At 40.4% G+C, this 26251-nt stretch overlaps 1 protein-coding gene across 1 annotated transcript; it reads left to right on the top strand.

The window, feature by feature from the left end:
• Positions 1 to 1103: 1103 nt before the first annotated feature.
• On the top strand, positions 1104 to 25059 carry LOC119485218 (helicase with zinc finger domain 2-like). The gene is made up of 20 exons (XM_037764620.1): positions 1104 to 1431; positions 5279 to 6856; positions 9818 to 10001; positions 12410 to 12517; positions 12911 to 13425; positions 13513 to 14151; positions 14353 to 15148; positions 15291 to 15366; positions 15927 to 19332; positions 19463 to 19548; positions 19735 to 19860; positions 19942 to 20097; positions 20180 to 20324; positions 20412 to 20543; positions 20907 to 21099; positions 22467 to 22613; positions 22728 to 22937; positions 23065 to 23224; positions 23994 to 24161; positions 24253 to 25059. The coding sequence occupies exons 2-20, from the start codon at positions 5505 to 5507 to the stop codon at positions 24363 to 24365; spliced, it is 8712 nt and encodes a 2903-aa protein (XP_037620548.1). The 5' UTR covers positions 1104 to 1431; positions 5279 to 5504; the 3' UTR covers positions 24366 to 25059.
• Positions 25060 to 26251: the final 1192 nt, after the last annotated feature.

Genomic DNA, 26251 nt, shown 5'->3' on the forward strand with positions numbered 1-26251 from the left:
GACAGATACGTGTGTGGATGTGTGTGCGGCAGCTGCTGTCCGTCCACGGTGAGAAAGAAAAAAGCGGTAGATGAAGGGATGAGAGACAACGTAGTGTAACGTTTTACAGACATAAGAAGGCTGCTGAATGAGAGAGGCATCCGCCGATACGTTACACGGAAACACACTGTGTTAATAACAAGCCAACCACCTCACGGTACTGCCAGCTGTGAGATGTGATCTGTTTTTAAAGTCATGCACCTTGGCGGAGGTCTGCGCTCTCAGAGTGCCATTCTAGTTAAGTGCATGCAGTAAGCATGATAACATGATAACATTTAGCATGAAAATGTATGATAATCAGTCATTAGGATTCATTATCTGGCACCATGGATGTCTGGACCCAATTTTAGAGGCATGTATTTAATCTACCTTTCAAACTCTGAATGAATAAAGAGAAATGTAGCGTTTGTTTTCCATGCCTTTTAATCTTGCCATAGATGTTAGTTACCATAGATGGGTAATGTTCTCAGTAACAGCAGTAAAAACCTAAAACATGCTGTCAGGTGACATATTGTCACCTAAAGGTCAATGAACGCGACCAGACTGTTTTACAGGAAAGAGGAACCACAGTTAAGAGCAGAATAACAGCAGCTCTTACTGAGACGAGGAGAAATGATTAGGCCTTTTTAACAGCACATATTCTGACACAGACTTAATTGAAAGAACCTTAAAGAGTCTATAATTAAATGAATTTATTTGACATATAGTGCACAATAGGAAAGTAGAATAACTATGAAGTCTTTGGAGATTAGACCCCATCATTATTTGAAGGGGGTAGTGATGCCATAAACTGTACTGGAGTAACTCCCCCCTCCCTCCCCCCATGGAGTCTAGACACTGGAGGTGGTGGTGGTGGTGAAGGGGTGAAGAGCAGGTCTGGATGGATGTGATGTGGAGCGGGACTTCCGACGAGCTCAGCAGAGAGACCAAAGTCTGCATGAAAGTTGCATCAGTCTGACAGAGAGAACAGGTTTGTGGCAAAGTCTGATTGGTTTAACTGAACTAGTGAACACCCAGTCAGCTGATCGAGGTGGAAACAGGGACAGGAAGAGAGGGAGAATAAATAGATAGATTACAAATTGTTTATTTTGTTTATTTAGTAATTTTAATAAGGACTCTATAACCAAAATGAGTAGCTGACTCCTCCTGCACTGTGCAGTACCACCATGAAGGTTTTTATATGAAGGAAAATCAGTGAACTTCAGGGCGCATCAGCTATTGTTACAATGAGGAAGAGGACTGAGAAGAGAAGAAGAGCGCATGCTTGATGCTGACGCAAAATATGGGAAACGAAACTTAGTGAGGCTAGACTAGCTCCGGTTACCGTGCAGGAGAGCAGAGACGCTCCAGCTGCGCTCCGGTCCGTCACCGACACCGGGACACTCAGAGCAGGTGAGTCCACACTTTATAGCTTCCACTTACATCGAGGACCTGCACAACCTTTATTAAAATCAGCCTGTTTAACGGCGATTATTATTATTATTATTATTATTATTATTATTATTATTATTATTAGTGGTTCTAATATTATTATTATTATTGTAATCATAGTAATTATTATCGGGTTATTAGTCGTCTAGTAGTACTTGTAGCCTAGTAAGAGCAATATGGTTAAAACAAATTGGAAATTGTTTTGAATCAGACAACAAGAAATGGTTGTACTTTGAACGTCTTGATTGTTGAGTTGTAGGATATGCAGGTTATAGTACATGAAACAAACCCAGGTTTTAATATGATATGAGTCGTGGTGATGTGAGCAGCCCTCAGAGCCACTGACTTCATCCTGAGTCGGTGCTGCTCCTGTAGAATGGGCCACTGTGCGCCACCGAGTGGCGAGCTGCATGTAATGAGCCCGGGTTGGCATCATCAGTCATACAGCCAGGGTTCAGGCTCATACTTCTAGGTGTTAACAGTTTTTTTCTCGATCGCTTTGGCTCATTGTTTTTTTTGAAACAGTCTCAACTTTCTCTAAACTGTGGGTGCTGTTTGATGGGACATCACAACTCTATTTCCTGTCTGCAAGGCAAGGCAGCTTTATTTGTAGAGCACATTTTAGCAACAGGGCAATTCAAAGTGCTGTACACAAACATTCAAGAACATTGTGTCAAAGTGCAAAAGAACATTGAGACATAATTAAAACAGTCATAAAAACATAAAGACGTTAAAGATTAGATAATAAAAACAAGCAAAAAATAAAAGCTAGAATAGAAGCTAATATGGAGTATAAAACACAAGAGTAAAAGTTATAGTGCAGTATAAGATCCTTAATCCCATATTTCTTTAATTTACTTTCTTTACCACCCGCCTTCTCTTAAATTTTTTATTTAAAGGTCCCATATCGTGCTCATTTTCAGGTTCATATACTTGTATTTTGTGTTTCTACTAGAACATGTTTACATGCTGTAATGTTCAAAAAAAACTTTATTTTCCTCATACTGTCTGCTTGATTATACCTGTATTTACCCTCTGTCTGAAACTCTCCATTTTAGTGCATTTTGACGGAATTGCAACAGAATTGCGTTGCTAGGCAACAGCTTGGGTCCATGTTTACTTCCTGTCAGCTGATGTCATTCACATACACTGCAACCAGGAAATAAACTGGGACACATTTAGAATGTTTACGTTTAAAATTGTGTCAAGGGTCTAAATATTGTATATTTGTGACATCACAAATGGACAGAAATCTTGACAGCTGGTTTCAAATGCAGAGTTTCTGAATACGGGCTGTGTGTATTTCCCTGCTGATAGAGTGTTTCGATACTTTCACAATATTTATATAGGACTTAAGCCTGCTTTATAATAAAAAAAATTAAAATCTCACTTTTTTTATCATATGGGACCTTTAAATGTTTTAGGACCCCGGGCCCGTGAACATTTTCCATCTGAGAAGCAGGTCCCTTAGCGGGGATCTTGCTTCCACTCTTTCCCATTTTAACCCCTGGTTAAAATTAAACTATTCCCAGAACAGTTATTATAAGCCCCCAGGACTGCAAAAGGTAGTAACTCACCCAAAACACTTCATTCATGCTTCAGAATGTAATTATTGTGTCAGTAAACTGGCCAACAGCACCAAAATGAAAAGTTGTTTTGTCATGGTGTGAGCCGTACTGGTCAAAATGTTGAGGTGTTTTTTCACCATCAACCCTGGAAATGTTTCTTATATATACAAAGCTCTGTTTTGTTCTACTTTTTGTTGTTACTGTAGACGAAATGTCAGTTTTGTCCAGCTGCATGTTGTTGTGTAGTGCACTGAGCTTTTTAGATTCCCATTTCATTTTTTTTATTTTTTATACTTTATTTTTCCCCCTTTTTTTCGAGGTTGTTTTCGTATGTGCAATTTACAGTTCTTAATCACAATAGTTTATAAACCAATTTTCAAAACTCAAAATTGAAATAAAATAAAAATAAAAATAAAAATAAAAAAGAATAGAATAAAAAAAAAGAGTAATAATAATAATACAAAGAGAAAAAAGTAATAATAATAATAATAAGTTAAAGGTCCCATATTATAAAAAATGTTCTTATGTTTTTTTTTATTATAAAGCAGGCTTCAGTCCTATATAAATACTGTGAAAGTATCGAAACGCTCAATCCATGGAGAAATAAACACAGCCCGTATTCAGAAACTCTGCATTTGAAACAAGCTGTCAGGATTTCTGCCGCTTTGTGATGTCACAAATATACAATATTTAGACCCTTTACACAGATATAAACGTAAACATTCTAAATGTGTCCCAGTTTATTCCTGGTTGCAGTGTATGTGAATGTCATCAGCTGACAGGAAGTACACATGGACCCAAACTGTTGCCTAGCAACGCAATTCTGTTGCAATTCTGTTGCAATTCTGTTTCAATTCTGCTGCAATTCCGGCAAAATGCGCTAAAACGGAGTGTTTCAGACAGAGGGTAAATACAGGTATATTCAGGCTGACAGTATGAGGAAAATAAAGTTTTTTTTGTACATTACAGCATGTAAACATGTTCTATTAGAAACACAAAATACAAGTATGAACCTGAAAATGAGCAGGATATGGGACCTTTAAATAAACAAATAAGTTAATAGAAAACCAAAAAAAGGGAGGGGGGGGGTTGTGCAGAGATATAGCAATATCATTTACATAGGCACACACATGCATCCGCCTTCACATGTAAGGTCACCTCCAGGCATATGTACATGTGCATGCGTGTTAATCCATGTGTACCCATGTAGCTATATTTTTCCTTCTGTTAGACTCCATCTCTTCTCAAAAACATCCTCCATATTCCTTATTTTGTGAGTTCCCTTTTCCATAACTTTTACTTTTTGAATTCAACTATTCCATTTGATAAAATCGGGGGTTTTAGTTTTTTTTTCCCACCCTTTCGATTATTTGCTTCAGTGCTGTGATTCTGAGTATTCTAAATAAGTTCATCGTTCATCTTTACCGAGACCAATTGGAGGTTTTCCCCGGAGTATAATATGCTCTGCTTTTAACTACAGAGGTTTTTTTGAAAATGTCTTCTATAAACTTAAAAACTTCTGACTAAAACAAATTCAATAGACTGCATGTGTAGAAAATGTGTAAATGATTCCCATTTCAACAGCAGGGAAAGTCAATACTAGTAGCTATACAGAAAAAAAAAAGGATATGCACATCTGCATGTATACAGTAAATGTATTTGTATAGCAATGTGTTATAAACAGAAAATTCTCTTTTTATCTTTCATACTAAGTCATATGCTGTGGACAGAAATTTTGCCACAAAATGACATCTAGGCCAAAACAACAACAACAACCCTGCAAGAAGGAAAAAAAAACGCCGTAGTTCAGTTCAACAACCACCAGTTGTACCTCCTCGTCATAGATATTTATGGAATATACATGTGTGTCTGACAGATTTTGATAATTGAACGGATAATTCTGCATGTGACGGCTCAATGATGAAAGAATGTTTAGAAGTTGTGAAGAGGGCGACAGTTTCACTGAGATTCATCTCATCAGTTTTGATCAAGACTTGTGCAAGTGGCTGTTGTACTGACTCTTTTGTACAGGTTATAATTTGCGTGAATGAATGAGATTCTAATCTGTTGTGAACAACAAAATAATTGTTTAGAGATTTGAACTTATTGTTTTGAAAAGAAGATCAAGAAATGAGTCAAAGCGAATGAGAAAAACTGTAATCAGGCTACTGGGTGAATGGCTGACTGAATTGAATATATTGAGCTCACTTCTCATCCGGCTGTCTTCTCCTTTTTTTCAGACACATTGAAGCAAAGTTTGGACATTTTTCTCAGACTCCGGCCTTCAGTTTAGATATAGATAATGAAAAGTTACGACCTAATTCTGTCAGAGGTCCCTTAGTTAATCGGACTTGTAACTAAATCTGGGTCTATATTGTGACTGGCTGCTTGAGCTCTGAGCATATTCCTACAATCCAAAACAGTTTTGAACCCAGGTGCTGCCTTTAGCATTATGAACGCATCACAATGTCAGCTAGTGAATCTAAACTGGCTCCTCTTTCGTCAACGCATGACCTCAAACTCGTGTGCGCTAAGTGCTCCGTCCGGGCGAAAGAGATCACGTATACGTTAAAACCAGTCCTCCACCAGTGTGCGCGCGATCTCCTGCTCTGCAGAGCCAAAGGTGGCGGCAAATGGAGGCCCGTTGCTAAACGGCCCACCTTTCCAAATCCAAGTCAGTATGCGGTATGTTGTTTCTTTAAGGAGGGCTCTGGATGCACATACCACAAGAACCGGTGCACCTTTGCCAGAAGTGACGAGGAAGCCGTCGTTTGGACATTTGAAAAGCGTGGCAGACTAAACCGCGTGCTTCTCTGTAACCTGATAACTCAGTCTGAGAGAGGATATGTTCCGCCTGATTATACTGAGGGACCACTGAGGGACCACTTGCCAACTCTAGATTTGAAGGCTGTGTGTGATCTGTGTTCTATCGAGGAGAAGGAAATAACATACACAGTTCAGTCAGTTAGTCACAAGTGCAGTAGAAATGTGCTTTTAGCCAAAGACAAAGCCTCCGACCAATGGAGGCCTGTATCTGAGCGGCCAACGTTTGGAAACTTTGGTCGGAATGTTCTTTACCAAGTGTGTGACTTCTTTGTTGAGGGCTCTGGATGCACACAACACGGACAGGGATGCACTTATGCCAAAAGCCTCGAAGAGGCCTCTGTATGGAACTATTTTAGAGACAGAGGAATTGACAAAGACAAGTTACTCAGACTCGTAATCGAGTCTGAGCCTAGTTCAGTAACACCAGAAAGTGCAGCTGAAAGCATACTCCAACAGCTTTCAGGGGAATTCATCGAGCTCTGCAAAGACTGCTTTCACGATCGAAAACTAACAGCCAAGAGGTGGAATTCCACTTGCTCGGCAGAAGAAGCGCACACCTGGGACCCGGTCTTAGTTCATCACCTAGCAGAGAATAGTAGAAAGCACATCTACAGCCAGGTGCGCCCTCTTCACCCGAACTGTCAGTTCGAGTACTGCAGTCATGTCAGGCAAGGCAAGCCCTGTTGGCACCAGGCCGGCCACTGCCAGTCTGCCCAGAGCGAGGTGGAGATGGCTGTGTGGAAGGCAGAGCACAGCGGGCTCTCCGTACGGCCTCATCTCCTTCAGTTGAGCCGGAAGGAGCAGACGGAGCCCAGGAAGGTCACCATGTACTGCAAGGTTTGCCTCCTGGTCCTTTCCTCTCCAGAGAGCTTCTACAAGCACTGCTCCTCGTTGGAGCACGCCCAGTTACTCTCCGAGGACACCACCACCAAGTGGAGAGGACGACAGCCGCCGCCACACAACCACCGATCAGAGTTGTGGCTGTGTGAGAGGTAAACTTTACATGTTTTACAACCATACTGTAGATTCAGGCAGGTTCTTTATCGTCCCACTATGAGGGGCAATCTTAAAACACCCAGAACTTAACCCTTTTGTTTGCCCAAAAATGCCTTACATTACTACATTTGCATATAATTTTATGGGGCTCTCACATTTTTTTCTGTTTTATCCGATTTAAAGGTCCCATATTGTAGAGTGACATTTTCATGGCTTTTATATATATATATATATATTATAAAGCAGGTTTAAGTGATATATAAATACTGTGAAAGTACCAAAACGCTTAATCCACAGAGAAATACACACCTCCCGTATTCAGAAACTGAGCTTTTGAAACAAGCCGTCAGGATTTCTGTCCATGTGTGATGTCACAAATCTACAATATTTAGACCATTTCACAGTTTTAAATGTAAACATTCTAAATGGATCCCAGTTTATTTCCTGTTGCAGTGTATGTGAATGACATCAGTTGACAGGAAGTAAACATGGATCCAAGCTGTTGCCTAGTAACGCACTTCTGTTGCAATTCCATTGCGATTCCATTGAAAAGTACCCTCTGTTTCAGACAGAGGGTAAATACAGCTATATCCAAGCAGACATTATGAGGAAAATAAAGTTGTTTTTTTTAAACATTAAAGCATGTAAACATGTTCTAGTAGAAACCCAAAATACAAGTATGAACCTGAAAATGAGCACGATATGGGACCTTTAAAGGACAAGGCTAGTGATATTCACACCAACATTGTGTGAGTCTGTCTCTCAATACTTCCCCAGTCTGTCTGTGCTCCAATTCGTTCCTACTGAAGACGCAAATCTAAATATAATTTATATACAGTATGTTTCATGGGCACTGTCGTTTTTTTTTTCCAAACAGAATGGAATAGTGCATTTGTTGGGGACTAGGAATGTTAATAATTAACCGTTAACCGACATTAAGCATTTTAACCTATTAATACTATCGGTTAAAATGGTTAAAAGAAATGTTAATAATTAATCAAAAAGCTGAGAAAAACTCTTCACTTAAAGGAGAAAAGCTGGTCCACCTTAAGACAGTCTGAGCCGGCGTTACAGATACAGGAAGTTAGCTCCCGTCTATAGCTCGCTTGAGCGGAGGAGTTGTAGCCTCGTAGCATTTAACCACCGACAAATAAACTGTACACACACTGTCTGCTACACCTACGTACGCAGCTATGACGCCACCAACAACACACACACACTGTCTGCTACACTTACGTACAGAGCTAGAGTGCCGCCAACAACACGCACACGGTCTGTCGGGAAACTCGCTGAAGTTACGCCGCGCTGACAGACTGTATGTGTGTGACTATTGTGAGCACGAAGCTACCAGCAGAGCTACAGGTGCTAACGTAGCACAAACACACACAGTTTGTTGGCCACTCGCTATCGTTAATCCGGGCAGACACACAGCTGACAACCTGCTAAACTAAACTAAATGTGTGGTGGAGACTTTTACTGGGAAAGTGGCTGCATGTCCGCAACACTACACGAAGCACAGTGGCTGCTAAGCTAACACTCCCGGACGGGTGAACTGGAGACAGTGAACGCAGCACCGTGGTCTGTTGTGCTCATACACTGCAGCTGGCGCACCGCTGCATTTGAGGCAAAAATCTTGTCGGTTAACGGTTAATAATCGATTAACGAGGGTCGGTTATCGGTTAAGAACATTTTAAAAAATTTGCATCCCTAGTGGGGACTATTTTCAGCAGTGAATTAATCCACATTTGATGCTCTAGTGAGTGTTTGTGGCAGCAGGACGGTGTATGTGGGATTGAGTCAGAATAAACTAGTGTGTGGAACATGTGACCCAGAGCAACAGTGTGGCTGATGTGTTTTAATAGTTTCTGAACAACAATGGAGCTCTATGGCACAGAGGAAGAATATGAAGGCTTATCAGGTTTAATAGACACATAATACTTGTTATTGTATATTTATTTGTTGTTAGTAGATACGTTCATTGTTGGTTTAGGTCTTTTTATGAGATCTGTTTACATATAAGAAAAACATAGAACGTCGTCAGAATTATTCTTTGAAGAGAAACGTTGTCTCAGTTGCGCGACGCTCACTGATGATAACCAGCTTTAGTGTGTTCATATTGTAAGATCATCAAATTATGTACATACACTCAAAGATGCCAGCATGCATATTAGATTCCTTAGATTTTTCAGTGCGGTGTTGATGGACACTTTTGTCCACCAACGCAATACACAAAGTAAAATAAATGCAAACTACTAGCATAAGGTAGTGAGGTATGGAAGATATAAAATGTACAAATGCAAATGCAAATCAAACATTAAATAAAGTGAAATACAATACAGATTGTTAATTGCAAGTAAATGAAAAATAGGTTAAAAGGATGATTATTTGTCTTCAATAACTGATTGAATTGTTTGTCATTTAGCATTGACAATGCGTCTCCATCTCACCTCCTCATGAAAGCTAATGGCAGTGCTCTACATTTAGTATTAGCAGGTCTATGCTGCCTCCTGCTGGGCAACACTGAAATTCAACACACCTCCACTTTATTTTCTGTGTTGAGATTTTAATTTGAATATGGAAATGGAACATTTATGCTGCAATGAAGTGTTTTTCAGGTCTTAAAGATAAATAATTGTCCTTTTTAAAATCAGTTTTTCATTTGATTATGACACAGTAAATGTATACACAAAAAGGAAATTCATATAACAATATATATTTCACTTTTTTTCTCTGTTTGATTTGTTTCAATTTAGGCATTTTATATCTTCTCCAGTAGGGGAGCTCCAGGAACACCTTCAAAAACAATAGTAATACAATACTAGAAAAAATAGTAAAAATCTAAATTAGTATAAATCTTCTGAGAAACATTTAGATGCCTTTTTTTATAGTTTTTTCTGTTTCAAAGTGGCAGTTTGATTTTTTGCATTTGCACTGTTAAAATTGCCATTTCATCCTAGACCACAAACGTGCGAGTATGGCGACAAATGTCCAAAAGCTCATTCTGTAGGAGAGCTGCAGGAGTGGTTGATGCGTGCTGCAGAGGAGAAGGAGATCAGAACCAACATGGGAGCCCAGGGTCTCATGTGCTACAACGAAAGGCTCTTGGAGGAGTACAAAAACAGCAGTAATGAAGTACACGTTGTGAGTACAAGGCTCTAATATTTTGTCTCATTATTATCTAATTCTGTGAAAGATTGGTTGGATGTTCCCGTGGTTCAGTCAACTGGCTCATCATGTTCTCTTTGAATCCAGCCTTCATCTCATACACAGTCTTTCTCAAGGTCATAGCCAACTGTATCACTCAAAAACACTGTAGTGCCGTCAGGCCTGAAGAGACACACACAAAGAAGACAATACATACATACTATAGAACATCAGACAAAACAAATAAAATGGGGATATGACAAGAATTGGTGTTTCCATCAAGTAATAAGTGAACTGTGCACAGGTCATAATATACGCAGTCTGTCGCTGATGTTTTTGTGACTTTGCTTCATTTGATAAACTGCAGTCGAGATAAAAATGCCTGACTGAATTTGGACCTAATGCATTGTGGTTACAGATTAGTTTACCAGAGACATTGGCCCGATTCCAATCCAGTCCCTACGCCCTCCCACTCCGTGGTGGAGTGAACTCTGTTTGTAGTCACACTCATAGCTCAATGAAGCACCCTTCTTTAAGGTGGAGGGGATCAATACAGCGGCCACTTCGGGACAAACTTCCTTCTCTCCGGCAAGGAAATAAATATCAGAATCAGAAATACTTTATTGATCCCCGGGGGGGAATTGAGTAACATTTTGCTCCCATTCTCGAACATAAATATAAATATATAAAAATAGAGAAATCATAAGAAAATATAAATAAGAAATATATATAAAAACAGTGCAAATAATAATGAAAAATAGGATCTATGCAAATAATATAAATGTTTGCATTTATAAAAATTCAAGAATAGTGTAAAATAAGAATATTATTTTAAATGTACTGTATAAATAAACCAGATTATTTCACCAAATTATTTATACTTAATACTTAATACTTAATACTTAATAAATCAGTATTGCACCGTTGAAGATATGATGAATTATCGGGTTATAGCTCCTGAAAGGAGTACAAAGTAATAAATATATGTTGTGTGTTACAATACAACAATTTACAATCTAATGAACATGTCTACCATTTTCTAGTCTAGACGAGGGTATATTTGATCCTAAATACAATCTATTTACTTTATGTTGTTGACGTCTGCATGACAATAAAGTAGGATAAATTAAATGTCTATCTCAGTTTGAGTAGATTACAAGTAAATGTTTGTACCGGTAGTCGCACGGAACTTACATTGCAGCGTGTTCAATATGAACACAAAACAGCGTTGCACGTCGTCACTCAGGGCAGCTGGTTAAGTCGGCATTGATGCAGACTCGCTGTTGGAGTTTCATAACTCACTTCCACTCCCCGTGAATTGGTTTGGAATGGCACAAAATATGGCGGACCCTCCACGCGAACGCGCAAACGGACTGGAAGTGGGTGGGGAGAGGGTGTAGGGGCTGGTCTGGAATTGGGCCATTAATCTCGAGGTATCGAGTATAGTAGAAAAGTTCCCACACCATTTTTTTTCTTCCTAATACCGACTCCGATACCTGAACTTGCAGTATCGGCCGATACTGAGTACCGATCCGATACCAGCATGATAAAATATATATATAATATATTATATTATTATTTAACAGCTGTATGAATGGCTGTGATGTGATTACTATCTTTGTTGTTTGGCCTGGCTCAGGTTAAACCCTTTGTATAACGTGAACAAATACATACAGAGAATGAATACAATAGAAGTTGGCAACACTAGTGACATCCCTCAAAACAAAAGCGTTACAAACCGTACATATCGCTGTTTTACTTGTTAAATTTTCCACTGTGAAATGTTGCCAGATGGCTGACATTTTCCCCGCTCTGACTACCGTCACCGTTACACCCTCCACCAGCACCACACTGTTGTTGTTTGCTATTGTCACGTGACAAACTACCTGCAATCAGTTCTTCTTGGCTGCTCTAAAACAGTAGCAGCCGTGATACATCCAGGGCGACGGCACAGTGAAGGCTGTTTTGGAGCGGTAAAGAATAATTGATTTCCTATTAAAGAAGTGGATTTTTTTTCCGGGTTAATAAATTATGGTATCGGATCGATGCATAGAATGGCATATTCGCCGATACCCGATCTTGAATTTTGGGCAGTATCGCACGCATTTCTAATACCGGTATTGGTATCAGAACAACTCTATAGTGTAGTTTATACATAGTATAGTGATTTCTGCTTACCAAAGACTTGCAACTCTGTAGAATGATCCCTTTATCATATTTAGAAAGAGGACAACATTTCAAGCCCAAATTGTCTCTTGTCATTCAGGTATAACAAATAATGAATCTAACAAAGGCAATTAGTTAGTTGACAAAATACAATGTTGACATTTGAATCGATTTATTCTTCAGTTCCTCACCATCCTAAAATCACAGTATTTTAATTAATTGTTTCAAACGTTGAACAGATATCAGAACAAGTTGACGATGTCAGCATCTCTTGTGACGAAGATTTGACTGTGGAGTGTCAACAGGTCAATGCAACACTGCAATGGAACTTCCAAGTTGAAACAGAGGTAAGAATTTCACAATAAGGCATGAAAATTAAGGCATGGACTGTCCCGCTGCAGTGGCCATCACCAGCGGGGATCTCGTCAGAAAAGTGCTGATTGAAGATCCTGCTTTTGATTACGATGGTCGAAATTGGCCGCTAATTTCAATTGACTTCTGATTTAGAATAAAAATTTGTGACACCCCTAATATATACAGTATACCCTGACCGGTCTGCGGCTACACAGCCCCATACGCAATAAACCGCGATGCACTGCGTGTTCTGACACCTTTCTATCGGAACCAGCCTTAACTTTTTCAGCAGTTTGAGCTACAGTAGCTCTTCTACTGGATCGGACAACATGTCCTGTAAATGTTTTGTTATAGTATACTTAACTGCCACTTTTCTGTATGTACAGAGACAGCTTGTGCATGTGGCGCTGCTGAAGCAAGAACCAGGAGCTTCATTCACCCTTGGTGACATCAGTTCTGAGCCCTGCATCTACTCCTCGGGTGAACACTTTCTCAGCAAAGACACGACCTATGACATCACCGTGTCTTTCAAATCCATCAACCCAGGCCTATATGACCAGTGGTTAGTGCTAGATTTTGACATGAGGCCAGTGCTCTTGAAGAAACTCAGAGTAAGAGTAGGCCAGCCGTCACTGGATGACATTGAACAACCAACTCTGAACCGTGGAGCCAGATTTCAAAGTGCTGAGCGTTGGCATCGAGGGAACAGGGTTATCATCCCATGTTCGTCCAGAACAGAAGAACAGGAGGAGCTGCTAAAGCAGTACAAGCCTCCTCAGATTAGCTTTGTGTATAAGTCCTCCTACAACAGCCAAACACCTCTGAACAATGAGAACTACAAAGAAAGAATGCACCACTTCCTGTACACTGAGGAACGGGCAGAGGACCAGATTGTTTCAAGGTAATATGCTTATCGGGTAGCATTTTCCTTTTATGTTGTTTGGAACTTGCACATATTTACTAAGCTTTTTTTTCTTGTTTACTTTAGATTAAATGTTTGTGGAGAAATTACAACATTGGATACGTTGAACAGTGCAAAGTTTGGCATGATGATGGCTCCTTGGGGAGCACTGTTCTGTGCTGTGCCGATTCCTTGTAATCTCACACCAGACACCCCTGAGGGACTGGCACTAAAACGAAGCATCCAGTCTGGCCTGATAGCCCCTTTATCTTCAAGTGGTCGAAACTCCAAGGTCTATGAAGCCATCATTCTGCAAGACGAAACAAGTGAGAACAAAATGTATTTGCAACTGTCGAAAAAATGTTGCTCCGATCTTACACTCAAAAGCAATGAATCCTATCAAATGGAGGTGCAGTTTCAGCTGTATCGCCACAGCTTCTGCGCCATGCACAAGACCATAGACCTCCTTCCTGATACAAAAAAAGTGCTACCAGACCTTAAAAACTGTGTAGTTCCTGTGAGTAACATCCACTATGAGAAGCTGAATACAAAGCAGCAGTCGGCAATTGACTTCATCTCAGGTCATTCGAATGTCCAAAAAGAGGTGGCACCACTCCTCATCTATGGACCATTTGGAACTGGGAAAACATTCACCCTCGCTACGGCAGCCAGAGAGCTTTGTAAGCAGCCTCACAACAAAGTGCTAATTTGCACCCACACCAACAGGTAATATATATTTTTGAAAATGTGTTTGAATATTGATTGATTCATTCATATAGACATGTGCTCCCCAAGTAATTTTGTAATCCTTGTGTGACTTTCAAAGTGTCAATCTAGGCTTCGTTCTTTGCTCTAAGTTGCACTGTTGTAAAGACGTTTCAGTATAACAACACCAACATTGTCCTTGACATTTTTGTGTCCATCCAGTTCTGCAGATCTGTACGTCAGAGATCACTTCCATCCATTCATCGACAAGAAAAATGATGGAATGACGCCAATCCGCATAAAAGCAAACAATAAGAGTGCTTTGTTTGCCACAGATGCGATTACTTTGAAATACTGTTTGCTTTCGGAAGATGGACAGTATTTTCTACCACCTACAAAAGCTGCCCTTGATGGCAACAAAATAGTCATCACCACCACAACAATGACGAAACGTTTTCATGACCTCAAGCTCCCAGAAGGATACTTCACCCACATACTAATTGATGAAGCCTCTCAGATGCTAGAATGTGAAGCTTTGATGGCCCTTGCTCTTGCTGGGCCAAACACCAGAGTTGTTTTGGCTGGAGATCACATGCAAATGGGACCCAAGCTGTTCTCAGTCGATGATCATCACCGTTCAAATCACACACTCCTTAATCGCTTGTTCCACTACTATCAAGGCCAAAAGTGTGATGCTGCCCAGAACAGTAGAATCATTTTCAGTGAAAACTACCGCTCAACCAAAGAAATTGTGGAGTTTGTGTCCACCCATTTCTATGTTGGTAAGAATGATGTCATCAAAGCTAGTGGAAAGATTCCGGCTCCTGCAAATGGCCATGCTCTAAAGTTTCACCATGTTCGGGGAGAGTGTCTCTTGGACACTGGGTCAATGTCTTGGTACAACAAAGAAGAGGTTGCCAAAGTGGTTGAAGCAGTGGAAGAGATTCTCGAACACTGGCCACTGACCTGGGGGACCAAGGACCAAAGCTCAATCTGCGTTCTATCAGAGGGATTTCAGGTAAATTACTACTTTTTAGTTGTCACAAGACTGAAACAAAATATTACATCAATGATACAGTGAAGATTTCTGCATGAATGTTTTTGAATTGTCATTGCGTTATAATAGTTTAATTATCTCAATTGTTTCTTATGATTCATAGGTTCGGCAAATTAGGACAGCCCTTTCGAGAAGAAGGCTTGCTGGAGTCTATGTTGACAACCTTGCAAATGTGCAAGGTAATTTTAATTTAGCTTTAAGAACTTCTGGATGATTATCCCATTATGTACATAAGGAATGCTAAACTGCACACCTGTCCGACTATTTGAAGAGGCTTTGCCTTTTGTAAATAAGAATTTGTTTTTAAAGGGATAGTTTGGGTGTTTTGAAGTGGGATTGTATGTGGTACTTATCCATAGTCAGTGTATTACCTAAAGTAGATGGCGGTCGGCATGCCCCCAGTTTGGAGAAGCAAACTGGAATACCAGCACGGTAGCTTAGCAATATCGAAGATACTAATTTTTTTAGGTGGGCTGACGTCCCCGTCCAAAGCAGTACATTGCTTTGCTCCCGTGCTGGTAGTCCTGTTGCTGTTTCTCCAAACTGGGGGCGTGCCGACCACCATCTACTGTAGGTAATACATTGGCTATTGAAAAGTACCTCTTACAACCCCAAATCAAAACACCCAAATTATCCCTTTAAAGTTAAATAAATAAAAATGAAACATATTTATATTACCTTTCATATATTATATTATTGTAATTTTTACATAATACACATTGTTTTCATGTGTTAACAGGCAAACAGTTCAGAGCAGTCATAATGACAGCTGTGCAAACACGTGACAGCCTAAAAACATCTCACCTGCCTGGTCTGGAGCTGTTCAATGATGCCCGTGTGTTAAACACTGCAATGACTAGGGCTCAGTCCCATGTGGTTGTGGTTGGAGATGCTGCTGCCCTCTGTTGCTTTGGGAAATGCTCAGGAGTCTGGAAGAGCTACATAGACCATTGCATCAGCAACAACAGTGTTGCACCACAGCATTTCACCAAAGATTTCTTCGAAAAAGATGTTATGGAAACTGCAAGGTTTCAAAAGTCTGAACATGTGGATGAGAGCCACATTCTCAGCGACGCAATTCTTCAAGAGTTGAAAGATGAATATGAACAGCTGCAAACAGAATATAACTCGGATGAAGACAGAACGCAACTTAAAGACGTTGACCACCACAACTCAAGATCATCACACACTATCAGTAATGTCAATACAGACCTTTTGGAGTTGTGTAAAAAACAACCAGAGGTGTACAAGCATGGAAAACTGGTCAGGGAGTCATGTAACAGAGGTTATGTCATACCATTTCATAACCCCAGCAGACGTATCAGCATCGAGGGAAGGGAAAACCTGGGTAAGGTCTTCACTGGAGATGAAGTTGTCTTAAAAACAGCAAAAGTGGTCAGCATCACCAAGGAAGCTGAATCAGCCCGTGTACTTGTGTGTGTGCTTGAGGATATGGATCACAGCAGGCCAAGACATCTTTCTGAAAACACATTTCATGTCAAAAGGACGATGATGCCCATTACAAAATCTGCACCCAAAGTACGCATACTGATCAGCAAGAAAAAACGTAACTTCCTTCCAATATATGAGCAAATTAATGGAAAGTGGACGATCGCAGCATACGAACGTCTTGACGAAAAGCTCACACAAAACAATGTGTTTGTGGTGCAAGTGATTGACTGGAAAGAAAATTGTACTTTTCCATTGGGGAACGTCATAGATATTCTTCCAATCGGAAATTCTTCGGCTGATGGACTAAAGATCCTGAATGAAGAATTCAAAGTTGAACCCAATACATGTAAATCAGACGAGGTTCTCTCCTCCAAAGATGAAGACAGGACACACAGAAAGGACAAAACTGAGATAATCACTTTCACTGTTGATCCAAAAGAAGCACAAGACTTGGATGATGCCATCAGTGTCAGGGAAATTGAAGACCACTATGAGTTGGGAGTCCATATTGCAGATGTTGCAAGCTTTGTGAGTCCAGGTGGTGAATTAGATGAGGTTGCAAAACAACGTGGTGCTACATATTATGGCAGTAGGGAAAAAAACATGCATATGTTCCCCCAAAAGAGCACTGAATGCTTCAGTCTGCTATCAGATAACAAATGTCGCAGGGCGGTTTCATTAATGTTCAAAGTAAACAAGAAAACAAATGAGATAATTGGACAGCCCGAATTCCAGCTGTCATCGATCAAGTCTAACAAGCAGTTGTCTTATGAAGAGGCAGAGGACATGATCTCCGAAAGATATAGAGAGAGACCTACATTTGACTCTGTTGCAGGCTGTGTCTCAGTGGCTTATTGTTTTGCAAAAGCTCAAAGGAAGATTAGACTTAAACTGGATTGGGTTTATTCTCAACCTGATGATGAGAGATTGCCCGGAAAGCGCAAAGCCAATCTGATGATTGAAGAGTTGAGTGTGTTATTCAATACACATGCAGCTGAGAATTTGATTGGTTCAGAGAGAACCAGGTATTGCACACCCCTTCGCTGTCAGGCAGAACCAGATCCTGAAAAGATTGAAGAATTCAAGAAGAAATGCGGAGAATTAATACCACTGTCTTTTCATGTGCGACACAAAGTTGACCATGATGAACAACAAGCCCCAAACTGTGAAAACTTCCGCATACTCACAGAGGTGTGGGAAGATATCCAGGCAGCTGCCAGAACAGATGATATCGACAAAATGGTGGACCTGATTGCTGCAGATGACATCCACCCTCTGCTCCAGCCAGTCACTGATCAGTTCAGAAGGTGCTCTAGCAAAGCTGAGGTCATCTGTTCCAACTCCTCCTCCGAAGCACAGGTTGGGCATTATTCTCAGAATGTAAGATCTTACACACAAGCATCCTCACCAATACGGCGGTACATGGACATCATCTTGCAGAGACTTTTGCACTCCTTCATATGTAACAGGGATGTCCAATACACTGCACCCCAGATTATGACTTTGTGCAGTGAATTTGAGCACAAGCTGAAGGATGCCAAGGTATATGAACAAAAGGCTGAGCAGATCTTCTATGCAGTGAGCATGATAAAACAAAGTGCTTCAAAGCTGGCCTTTGTTGTTAGTCTCAACAGAGAAAGTTTTGCAGTGGCATTTCCTTTCAACAAGAACATATTTGCAGAGAGTCTATCAATTATGTACAAAGATTTACAATTGTGTGACCAACCAATTCTTGATGAAACAAATGACTGCGTCACTCTTACATGGAAAAGGCGGATCTATGCAGTTGACAACATGCAAATCCACCAAGAGTTGAAAATGCCAGACTGTGATCGCTGTGTTGAGCTTCCACTGACAATATGGAAAGCCACTGTCGAAGCAATTGACAAAGAAAACTGGGATCTCGCAAAGTCTCTCACAATGGACGCTAACAAAAAGCGACTGGAAAAACTAAATATTCTGCCACAATCATCTGAGGTACCTGAGGGGACTAACTCATGTACCTCCGAGGAGCAAGAGGAACAAAGGGAGCATGAAGTTGACATCGAGCTCCAGTTGCAGAGAGGTGACACCCTTCAGGTCCAAATGACAAAAGAAACAAAAAGAGGTTATCTCATGCCTGCTGTTCAGTTGGTGCGCATTAAACCAAAGTTTGAGATTTGTGTGCACCATGTCCACAGCCCTATCACATGCTTCTCCAGATCTGCAGATGATCCATCAAGGATTTATTATAGCGACATCGAGGAGTATGTACGGATCTGGACACCAATGTGTGAGATGGAATCTGCTTCCAATGCAGTGGGCGAAAGTGACAGCATAGTCATCGAGAACCTGGTGGTAAACTTCAATCAAGAGCAGGGAGGCACACTAACTGGAAGTTTCTTCTTGCCTCTGGCATGGATCAATGAATGGGCCATTGAATGTAACTTACTGAAAACGTGCTTACTGTGCATACGGAAAAGAGGTTTGAAGTTGTCTTCCACCCTGGAAAGTTCCGCACTGGTGGACCCAAGAGAGTTCACATGGGTGGCCCATGGTGTCACAAAGGAAGAAGAACGGAAAAAACCTCCAAATGCAGGAAGTAAAGTGGAGTTCTATGTCAATCACCTGCCAATGGAGTCCATTCCCGATTGTGTCTTTCAGAAAAACACTTGTTTCACAGTTGAAATAATCCCAAAGCTTGTGCCTGACATGTAAGTTAAAGAGTAGTTCACTTTGACCTCACACAACTCTCATTTTTCTTGCGTTGACATTGAGGTTATATGTTGATAGACAATTTATTTTGAAACGGTTGACATATGGTTTTATCTTTTCTTTTTGTAGCCGGAAAGAAAGTGCTGTGGACAGCATTACAACTGCATGTTATCTTGTCAAGACTATAGCACTTGGAAAACACATTCCAAGAGAGGGTATGTCCATTTGTCAGCAGTAAATAGTTGCATAGAATTGACTCAAATATTTGTATCGGTGTGAGTCACACATAAGATTGAATACACATAACACACTTTGTACATTCCTATAGTGTATTTTAAATTTGATTCAATTGTTTTCTGTTTTGCTTGCAAAAAAAACAACTTGTCATTTTGTCTTTGCAGTAAAACCAATGTGGCACACCATGAGGAATAAGCTACCAAATGAACTGCCACCATTTAACCTGAGTCAGCATCTTGCAGTGGAGAAAGCTCTAAATAATACCTTCACACTTATACAGGGACCACCTGGTAAGAGCTGGAACTTATATTCACCCTGATGCTTCATATTTTCTTGCAAAGTCTTAAGTCGTTTTCCCATTTGTCTTTAAGGAACTGGAAAGACAGTAGTTGGTGCGTACATAGTGTTCTGTTTCTTTGAGATGAACTCTAAGAACCAAAGGAAATTGGATGACCCAAAGGATAAAAACAAAAAGCAAGTTATTCTCTACTGTGGCCCATCCAACAAGTCTGTTGATGTTGTTGCAGGCAAGTTACTTTGTTTCTCTGCTAAAATTTCACTTGGATTTATTTCTGTTACTATAACCAATGTTTTACTGTTGTAACACAGAGTACTTGTTGAAGTTTGGGGACAGACTAACGCCCCTCAGGGTCTACGGCCAACAAGTGGAGATGCTTGATTACCCTTATCCAGACTGCACTCATCAGTTTTCCCGGAGGGCACTCCGCCAAGAACGTGCCAAATCAGAGCTCAGGTATTGTAATCACACCAGTTGATAACTTTCAATTCTAAAAATGTCTTTAATTATTAACTAACATTGGCATATCGTATGTGGTTTTAGGAGCATCACTCTGCATCACCGCATGCGACAAGAACAAAACCCTTTTTCGGGTAAAATAAAAGATTTTGATCGACGCATTAAACTTGCCCTTGAGGAAGAAGGAGAGGAGCTGACTGATGAAGAAGTGAAAGAGTAAGTTCAGTTGCACTATTGGTTTAACAAACTTTAAAGCTGCATGAAAATATCAACTATTAGTAAATAGGTTGTCAAAGCGTGGAATAAATCAGAGAGAAGACGTACAAGAGAAAAGACTTCAAGAATGAAGACTAACTTGTTGCTTTGGCAAATAAACGTCTGGTTAACTTCTCCACCTTCATTAAAGAACAGCGCACAGCCGCTTCCCTGAGATTTTCTATGGGACTGTCTCCTACGCAGTGATGAGACAGTGGATGAGACATTCCCAAAATGGGGTTATGTCCAACTCTAATGTCTTGTGTTTGTTAGCATCATTTTAGTTTACTTTACCCTAACTGTATGGATTGCTTTTCCTCCTAGATACAAAAAACTTCTCCAAGATGCACGGACATATGAGCTTGAACGGCATGACATCATACTGTGCACATGTACACAGTCGTCCACCCCGAGTTTGACTAAGACAGTCAGTGCACGTCAGATCCTCATTGATGAATGTGCAATGGCCACTGAACCCCAGACCCTGATTCCATTAGTCTGCAACAACCCAGAAAAGGTGAGCTTTTCATTTAACAATCAGTATCCTGCTTATGCTTTCCATTAACACGGCCCTGGATGTGTCTGTATGTTAAGGATGAATGTTGCTCTAATTGTAGCTTGATTCGTGAAAATACGGTCCTTAAATTACATTTTCAAAGCACAATGAGTTTTAATGTCAGATTATAAATTGTGTTGTTTTTTTATTAGCCTAATCCCTATCAGACTTGTAATGTTATTAAAAAAACTGAAGGTACCCAGCAGTGCTTCTCTCCTGGGTGCCAGCTGGTGCAGGGTAAACCACAGTAAACCAAAAGAAATCAAAGTTCCAGCGCACACCAGGATACTAGGATAGACACAATTTTATATGTGTAGATCTCCGCCAGGTGTGTCAACAACGACCATATGCTGTAATGCTCGATCCAATGAATACAACCCACAATTGGCTAACCCCCCCATCTAGACTGCAAGTGACGTGTTTTTCACTTGCACATCTCTCACAACAGATACGCTCTCATTTGAATCTATTAAGATGTCTGCACCGGCTCTGTGCAGGCACACGTCTCAGCTCCGTCTCACGGGCGTAACCGTTACTTCTACTGTGCCCACTGTGTCTCTGGGCGCAGAGTAGCAGCTGAGAGGCGGCGATGCACTCAGCCGTGTAACCACTTGGGGGGCCGGTTAAGAATAGTGAGTGAGCAGTCAGCAGTTGCAGTCAGTTGTCAGTGTTCTGAGAAAGTGTGAGTCACTGCAACCACGAGAGACCAAATGAGCACCCGAAATATTATGCAGTTTGCTGAAGCAGTATGTGAGATTAGCCATGGACAGACACAGAGATTCTCGCTCACTCGTGCACACATGCAACCGATCTCATGATCCTCCTGGTGGAGATCACAAGAAGGAGAGAACTATGCGTTTCACATGTTTCTTGTGAAACATGGGGTTTGCTCCTTTAAATGTAATCTGTTAACAAAATAGTGTCTATACTGGTATCCTGGTGTGCACTGGAACCTTAGGAATTGAACTGCCAACCTTCAAATTGGTGGGTGACCCGCTCTACCCCTGAGCCATAGTCGTCCCAGTATGGGACATATTGTCCACAGGGGATGAATCCTTATGTTTATGATGACCCCTTAATTTTTGCTCGAGTGCCCCCCACCAGATTTTCCACTCATCAAAATATAATTGGCAGATTTGGACACATTCATGCCCCCCAATAGCATCAAGTCTTTCCATTTTGGACACAGGAGGTTCTTCAAGTGCTGGTTTGCCTGCTAAACAGCCATCTACTCATCTCTGTCTCACTGGCTATTTACAGGAGTTTGGGGCACTGGTTGCATCATGACACACTAGGTATTAACTAATGTCTTACAATATCACTTTCAGATTATTTTGATTGGTGACCACAAACAGTTGCGACCCATTGTGACAAATGAACGTGTGAGGAAGCTGGGAATGGCCAAGTCGCTGTTCGAACGCTACTATACAATTCACAAGAGCAGGGCAGTGATGCTGGATACCCAATACAGAATGGTGAGAATTATGTATACATACAGTATATATACTTACTGTAGCAATATTGTATTACCATATGTCTGAGTTTAGTATTTTAAATTGTTATCAACTATCAATTATTCGTCTTTATAGCACAAGGACATATGCGAGTTTCCGTCAGAAGAATATTATGAGGGAAAACTGAAAACTGGGGTGGAGCAGCCGAGCAGCGTCCTGCGTGTTGAAAAGAGGACGATGCCAATTGTTTTTGGGGACGTCAAAGGAAAGACCATCAGTCTGGTTGTCAACACGGCCAAGGGCAACCAGAACTCCAAAGCAAACCAGGAAGAGAGAGACAAAGTGGTACTGTATTGGGCACCCATGGTTTTCATGTTGATTTTAAACAGTAATATTAAACTAGAAAAACTTTGTAAGAAATGTTCACAGTGTGCCTGCTCTTACATAATAAATCAACGCTTTTATTTTGCAGATTGAGATTGCTGAAAAGCTGGTGAAGGATGCCAAAATCGAAGAGCAAAGTATTGTGATTTTGTCGCCTTATAATGCCCAAGTGTCAGAAATCAGAGACGAGCTGAGGAAGAAGAAGAATCTGACTAAAATCACCGTTACCACAATCACTAAAAGCCAAGGTGACAGTGTACCTATCTGCTGCCTAATGACAAATCTTTACTGAAAGTAACCCGTGTCTAGAAGGTACCCTGCAGATTGCAAAAACTCCGCAAAGACTCGCTGCCCGTTGACATATCCTAACCTCAACCATTGCAGGTCAATGCCTAATCTTAACCATTGGAGGTCAATGCCTAACCTTAACCATTGGAGGTCAATGCCTAACCTTAACTATTGGAGGTCAATGCCTAACCTTAACCATTGTAGGTCAAAGCCTAACCTTAACCATTGGAGGTCAATGCCTAACCTTAACCATTAGAGGTCAATACCTAACCCTAACCATTTGAGGTCAAAGCCTAACCTTAACCATTCCAGGTCAATGCCTAACTTTAACCATCTCGTGAGAGTTTCGCAATTTGCGTGTTATCTTCTAGACACAACCAAAGTAGGGTAGCTACACAACAATGAAAAAATATTCCATAGTAAAACTACTCATTCTGAAGAATTACTTGTAACCAGTACAGTATGTTGGTGCTTGTCCCAGTGATGCTGGGTATAACTACTTCCTGTCCTAATGGGTAGTTTAAAGTAGTGTGTCATATTTTATGACCATATCTCACATTTTGAATTTAATATCATAATTTGATTTTTTCACAACATAAACTATTTTTCTGGACATGTGAATGACAATCCCATGACTCAATCTGGTATTTTAGAAGAAACCAAAGAACAACCTCCACTCTGTGGTTAGACATTGGTTCATCGTGTGACATACAACATTTTGTCTTCTAGGAAGTGAATGGCGGTATGTGATCATATCTACAGTGTGCTCTCTGCCAAGTGAAGAGATTGAGAGAGAACCAGACGGAGCTTGGCTGTCCAAACATATAGGCTTTGTGGGTGATCCAAACCAGATAAATGTAGGCATCACCAGAGCCAAGGAGGGACTTTGCATCATTGGTAAGATACTGCAGCTCATCTCTTATTTCTATGCTTAAAACCCAAAGCTCCTATGTAGCTTCATAACTGAAATGTCTGTGTCCTCTCAAAGGGAACCAAGAGTTGCTGAGCTGCAGTAGAGCTTGGAAACAGCTCCTGAAGCACTACAAGGTTCACAATGCAGTGACAGATGCAGACAAGATTTCAGTGTGTCGTGCCACATAGCTGATCTCATCTATCATTTTTAAGAGACTAGACAAGCTGCAGACCAGAGTTCCTACACTCACGCAACAGCACAACTTCATGAAATATGTATATACTTTTTTCTATGATGTCGCAGTAACATTTTATGTACTTTTTACAGTTTTATAGCATATTTGGGGTTTTTGATATTGTATTTGACACTGTTTTTTTTGTGCTTTGATTTACATACACCTTTTTATTAAATATACATCTGTAAAAAGGAAACCCTACAACTACTAGATAGGTTTTTAATGTTTTTCTTTATTATTATTTGTCATTTTTGTTACTACAATTTAAGATATTGCATTTAAGAAAAGCTGTAAATACTTTATTACACAATGCTAATCTTAACTACAGACAGATGACAGTTCAAGAGTTCAGCTCTTGTTGTTTGGATCTTTTAATTCATCTTAAGGTTTAGTTTAAATGTATTTACCACTATGAAGTCACCTCCAGCGAGGCATTGTTCCTGTTTACTGCTGAATGAATCAGCATTTGTTTTCATTGCATTGACACCATGGTCTTAACCATTAAGTGAGTCTAGTCTGTAGGTTTTTTTTTTATGTTTGACCTCTCATAGCATTGGTTTTTTTTTTATACTTTTTAGATGTTGTATGCTCTGGGATTAGCTTTGGCTAAAGACATGTTAATAAAACATTTTCATTGCTTAAAACAGCTACTTTTCCGTCTGAATTTTTTTACAGAAACATGAGCCAGGCAAGGGCGAGACAGAGGCACAATGCGATGTTTACAGACTGTGATGCATGTCTACAATTCAGAATATACATTTTCAGATTTATTCAACTATTTCAGAATTTTATCTGGATATCTACTCATCTGCTCTTGTCTGTAAGGGTCCCAAAATGTATGACCGTGTGGACTGTAAGTGCCCACAAGTGCACATTTGCATACACAAATGTAATATGTACAGAAATGTGTGTGCATCCGCTGTCCACCTTGCAATCCACATCCGTTTTTGGACTATATCAATACTTTAAGAGGGAAACTATCGAGTTGCATTATGGGAAGTGTAGGATCCAGTGTTTCAAAGATTGACCCGTAATAGGGGTTAAATGTGAGGATATCTCGGCCAATGCTGCACCAATTTTGATCACTCTTTTTTTGGCTGGACCGCAGAGGGCGAGCCCTAAAAACGCAAAAGTCTGTCACTGAGTGAGTGAGTGAGTGACGGACTGACTGACTGAGTGAGTGATGAAGTTACAGGATTGGTCGGCCGACTGTTGGAGTTTCCTCATTGGCCGTTGCTCTTTCAAAATGAAAAGGCGGAGAACAGTTCTGTGTTTACATTTTCTGGGGAGCGTGTCAGCGGTTCAATAATATCATTACATAGTGCTGTTGTTGTGCATGTGCTATTGTTTATGTTCGTTTAAGTTACATTATATTGTGCTTTGTTTTGTGTTACTGTACATTCACACCAAGAGTGAAGCAAATTTTCGCCCCGCTTTCCTCCATTTCCTCCATCAACCATGGAAGAAATAACCACTGTTGCTGCTTTGTACACGTTGTGGAAGTCCCAGATATGCCAGAAAACCAAACGCCGTCGTGTCTGGGTTCATAATGTCACCCGATAGCGAGCTGTATTCACATAAAGCGCCACTGAACTGATTATCTAGCAAGCCACACGTCGCTACTGCAGAACCCAAAATAAACAGACTGTGTTGTGATTTAATTGCAATAAACAGATAAAAATGATGCCGAAATAACAACATGATGATGTCGATTTGTAAAAAGACCGAATTCATGCTTTGTCAAACAACTTTTAAAATGCTTGTTTTCCGAACGTAGTTCGTATCGATCAGTGCCAGGCTATACTAACATTGTAGCTACTCCATCAACACTCAACATAA

This window comes from Sebastes umbrosus, chromosome 1, assembly GCF_015220745.1.
Source record: "Sebastes umbrosus isolate fSebUmb1 chromosome 1, fSebUmb1.pri, whole genome shotgun sequence".
Taxonomy (NCBI): domain Eukaryota; kingdom Metazoa; phylum Chordata; class Actinopteri; order Perciformes; family Sebastidae; genus Sebastes; species Sebastes umbrosus.

Excerpts from the sequence above, each read along its gene's own strand:
- LOC119485218 (XM_037764620.1), top strand. The coding sequence starts at position 5,505 with ATGTCAGCTAGTGAATCTAAACTGGCTCCTCTTTCGTCAACGCATGAC. Across the intron at positions 6,857-9,817 it reads GAGTTGTGGCTGTGTGAGAG|ACCACAAACGTGCGAGTATG; the intron begins GTAAACTTTACA and ends ATTTCATCCTAG. Across the intron at positions 19,861-19,941 it reads ACTTATACAGGGACCACCTG|GAACTGGAAAGACAGTAGTT; the intron begins GTAAGAGCTGGA and ends TTTGTCTTTAAG.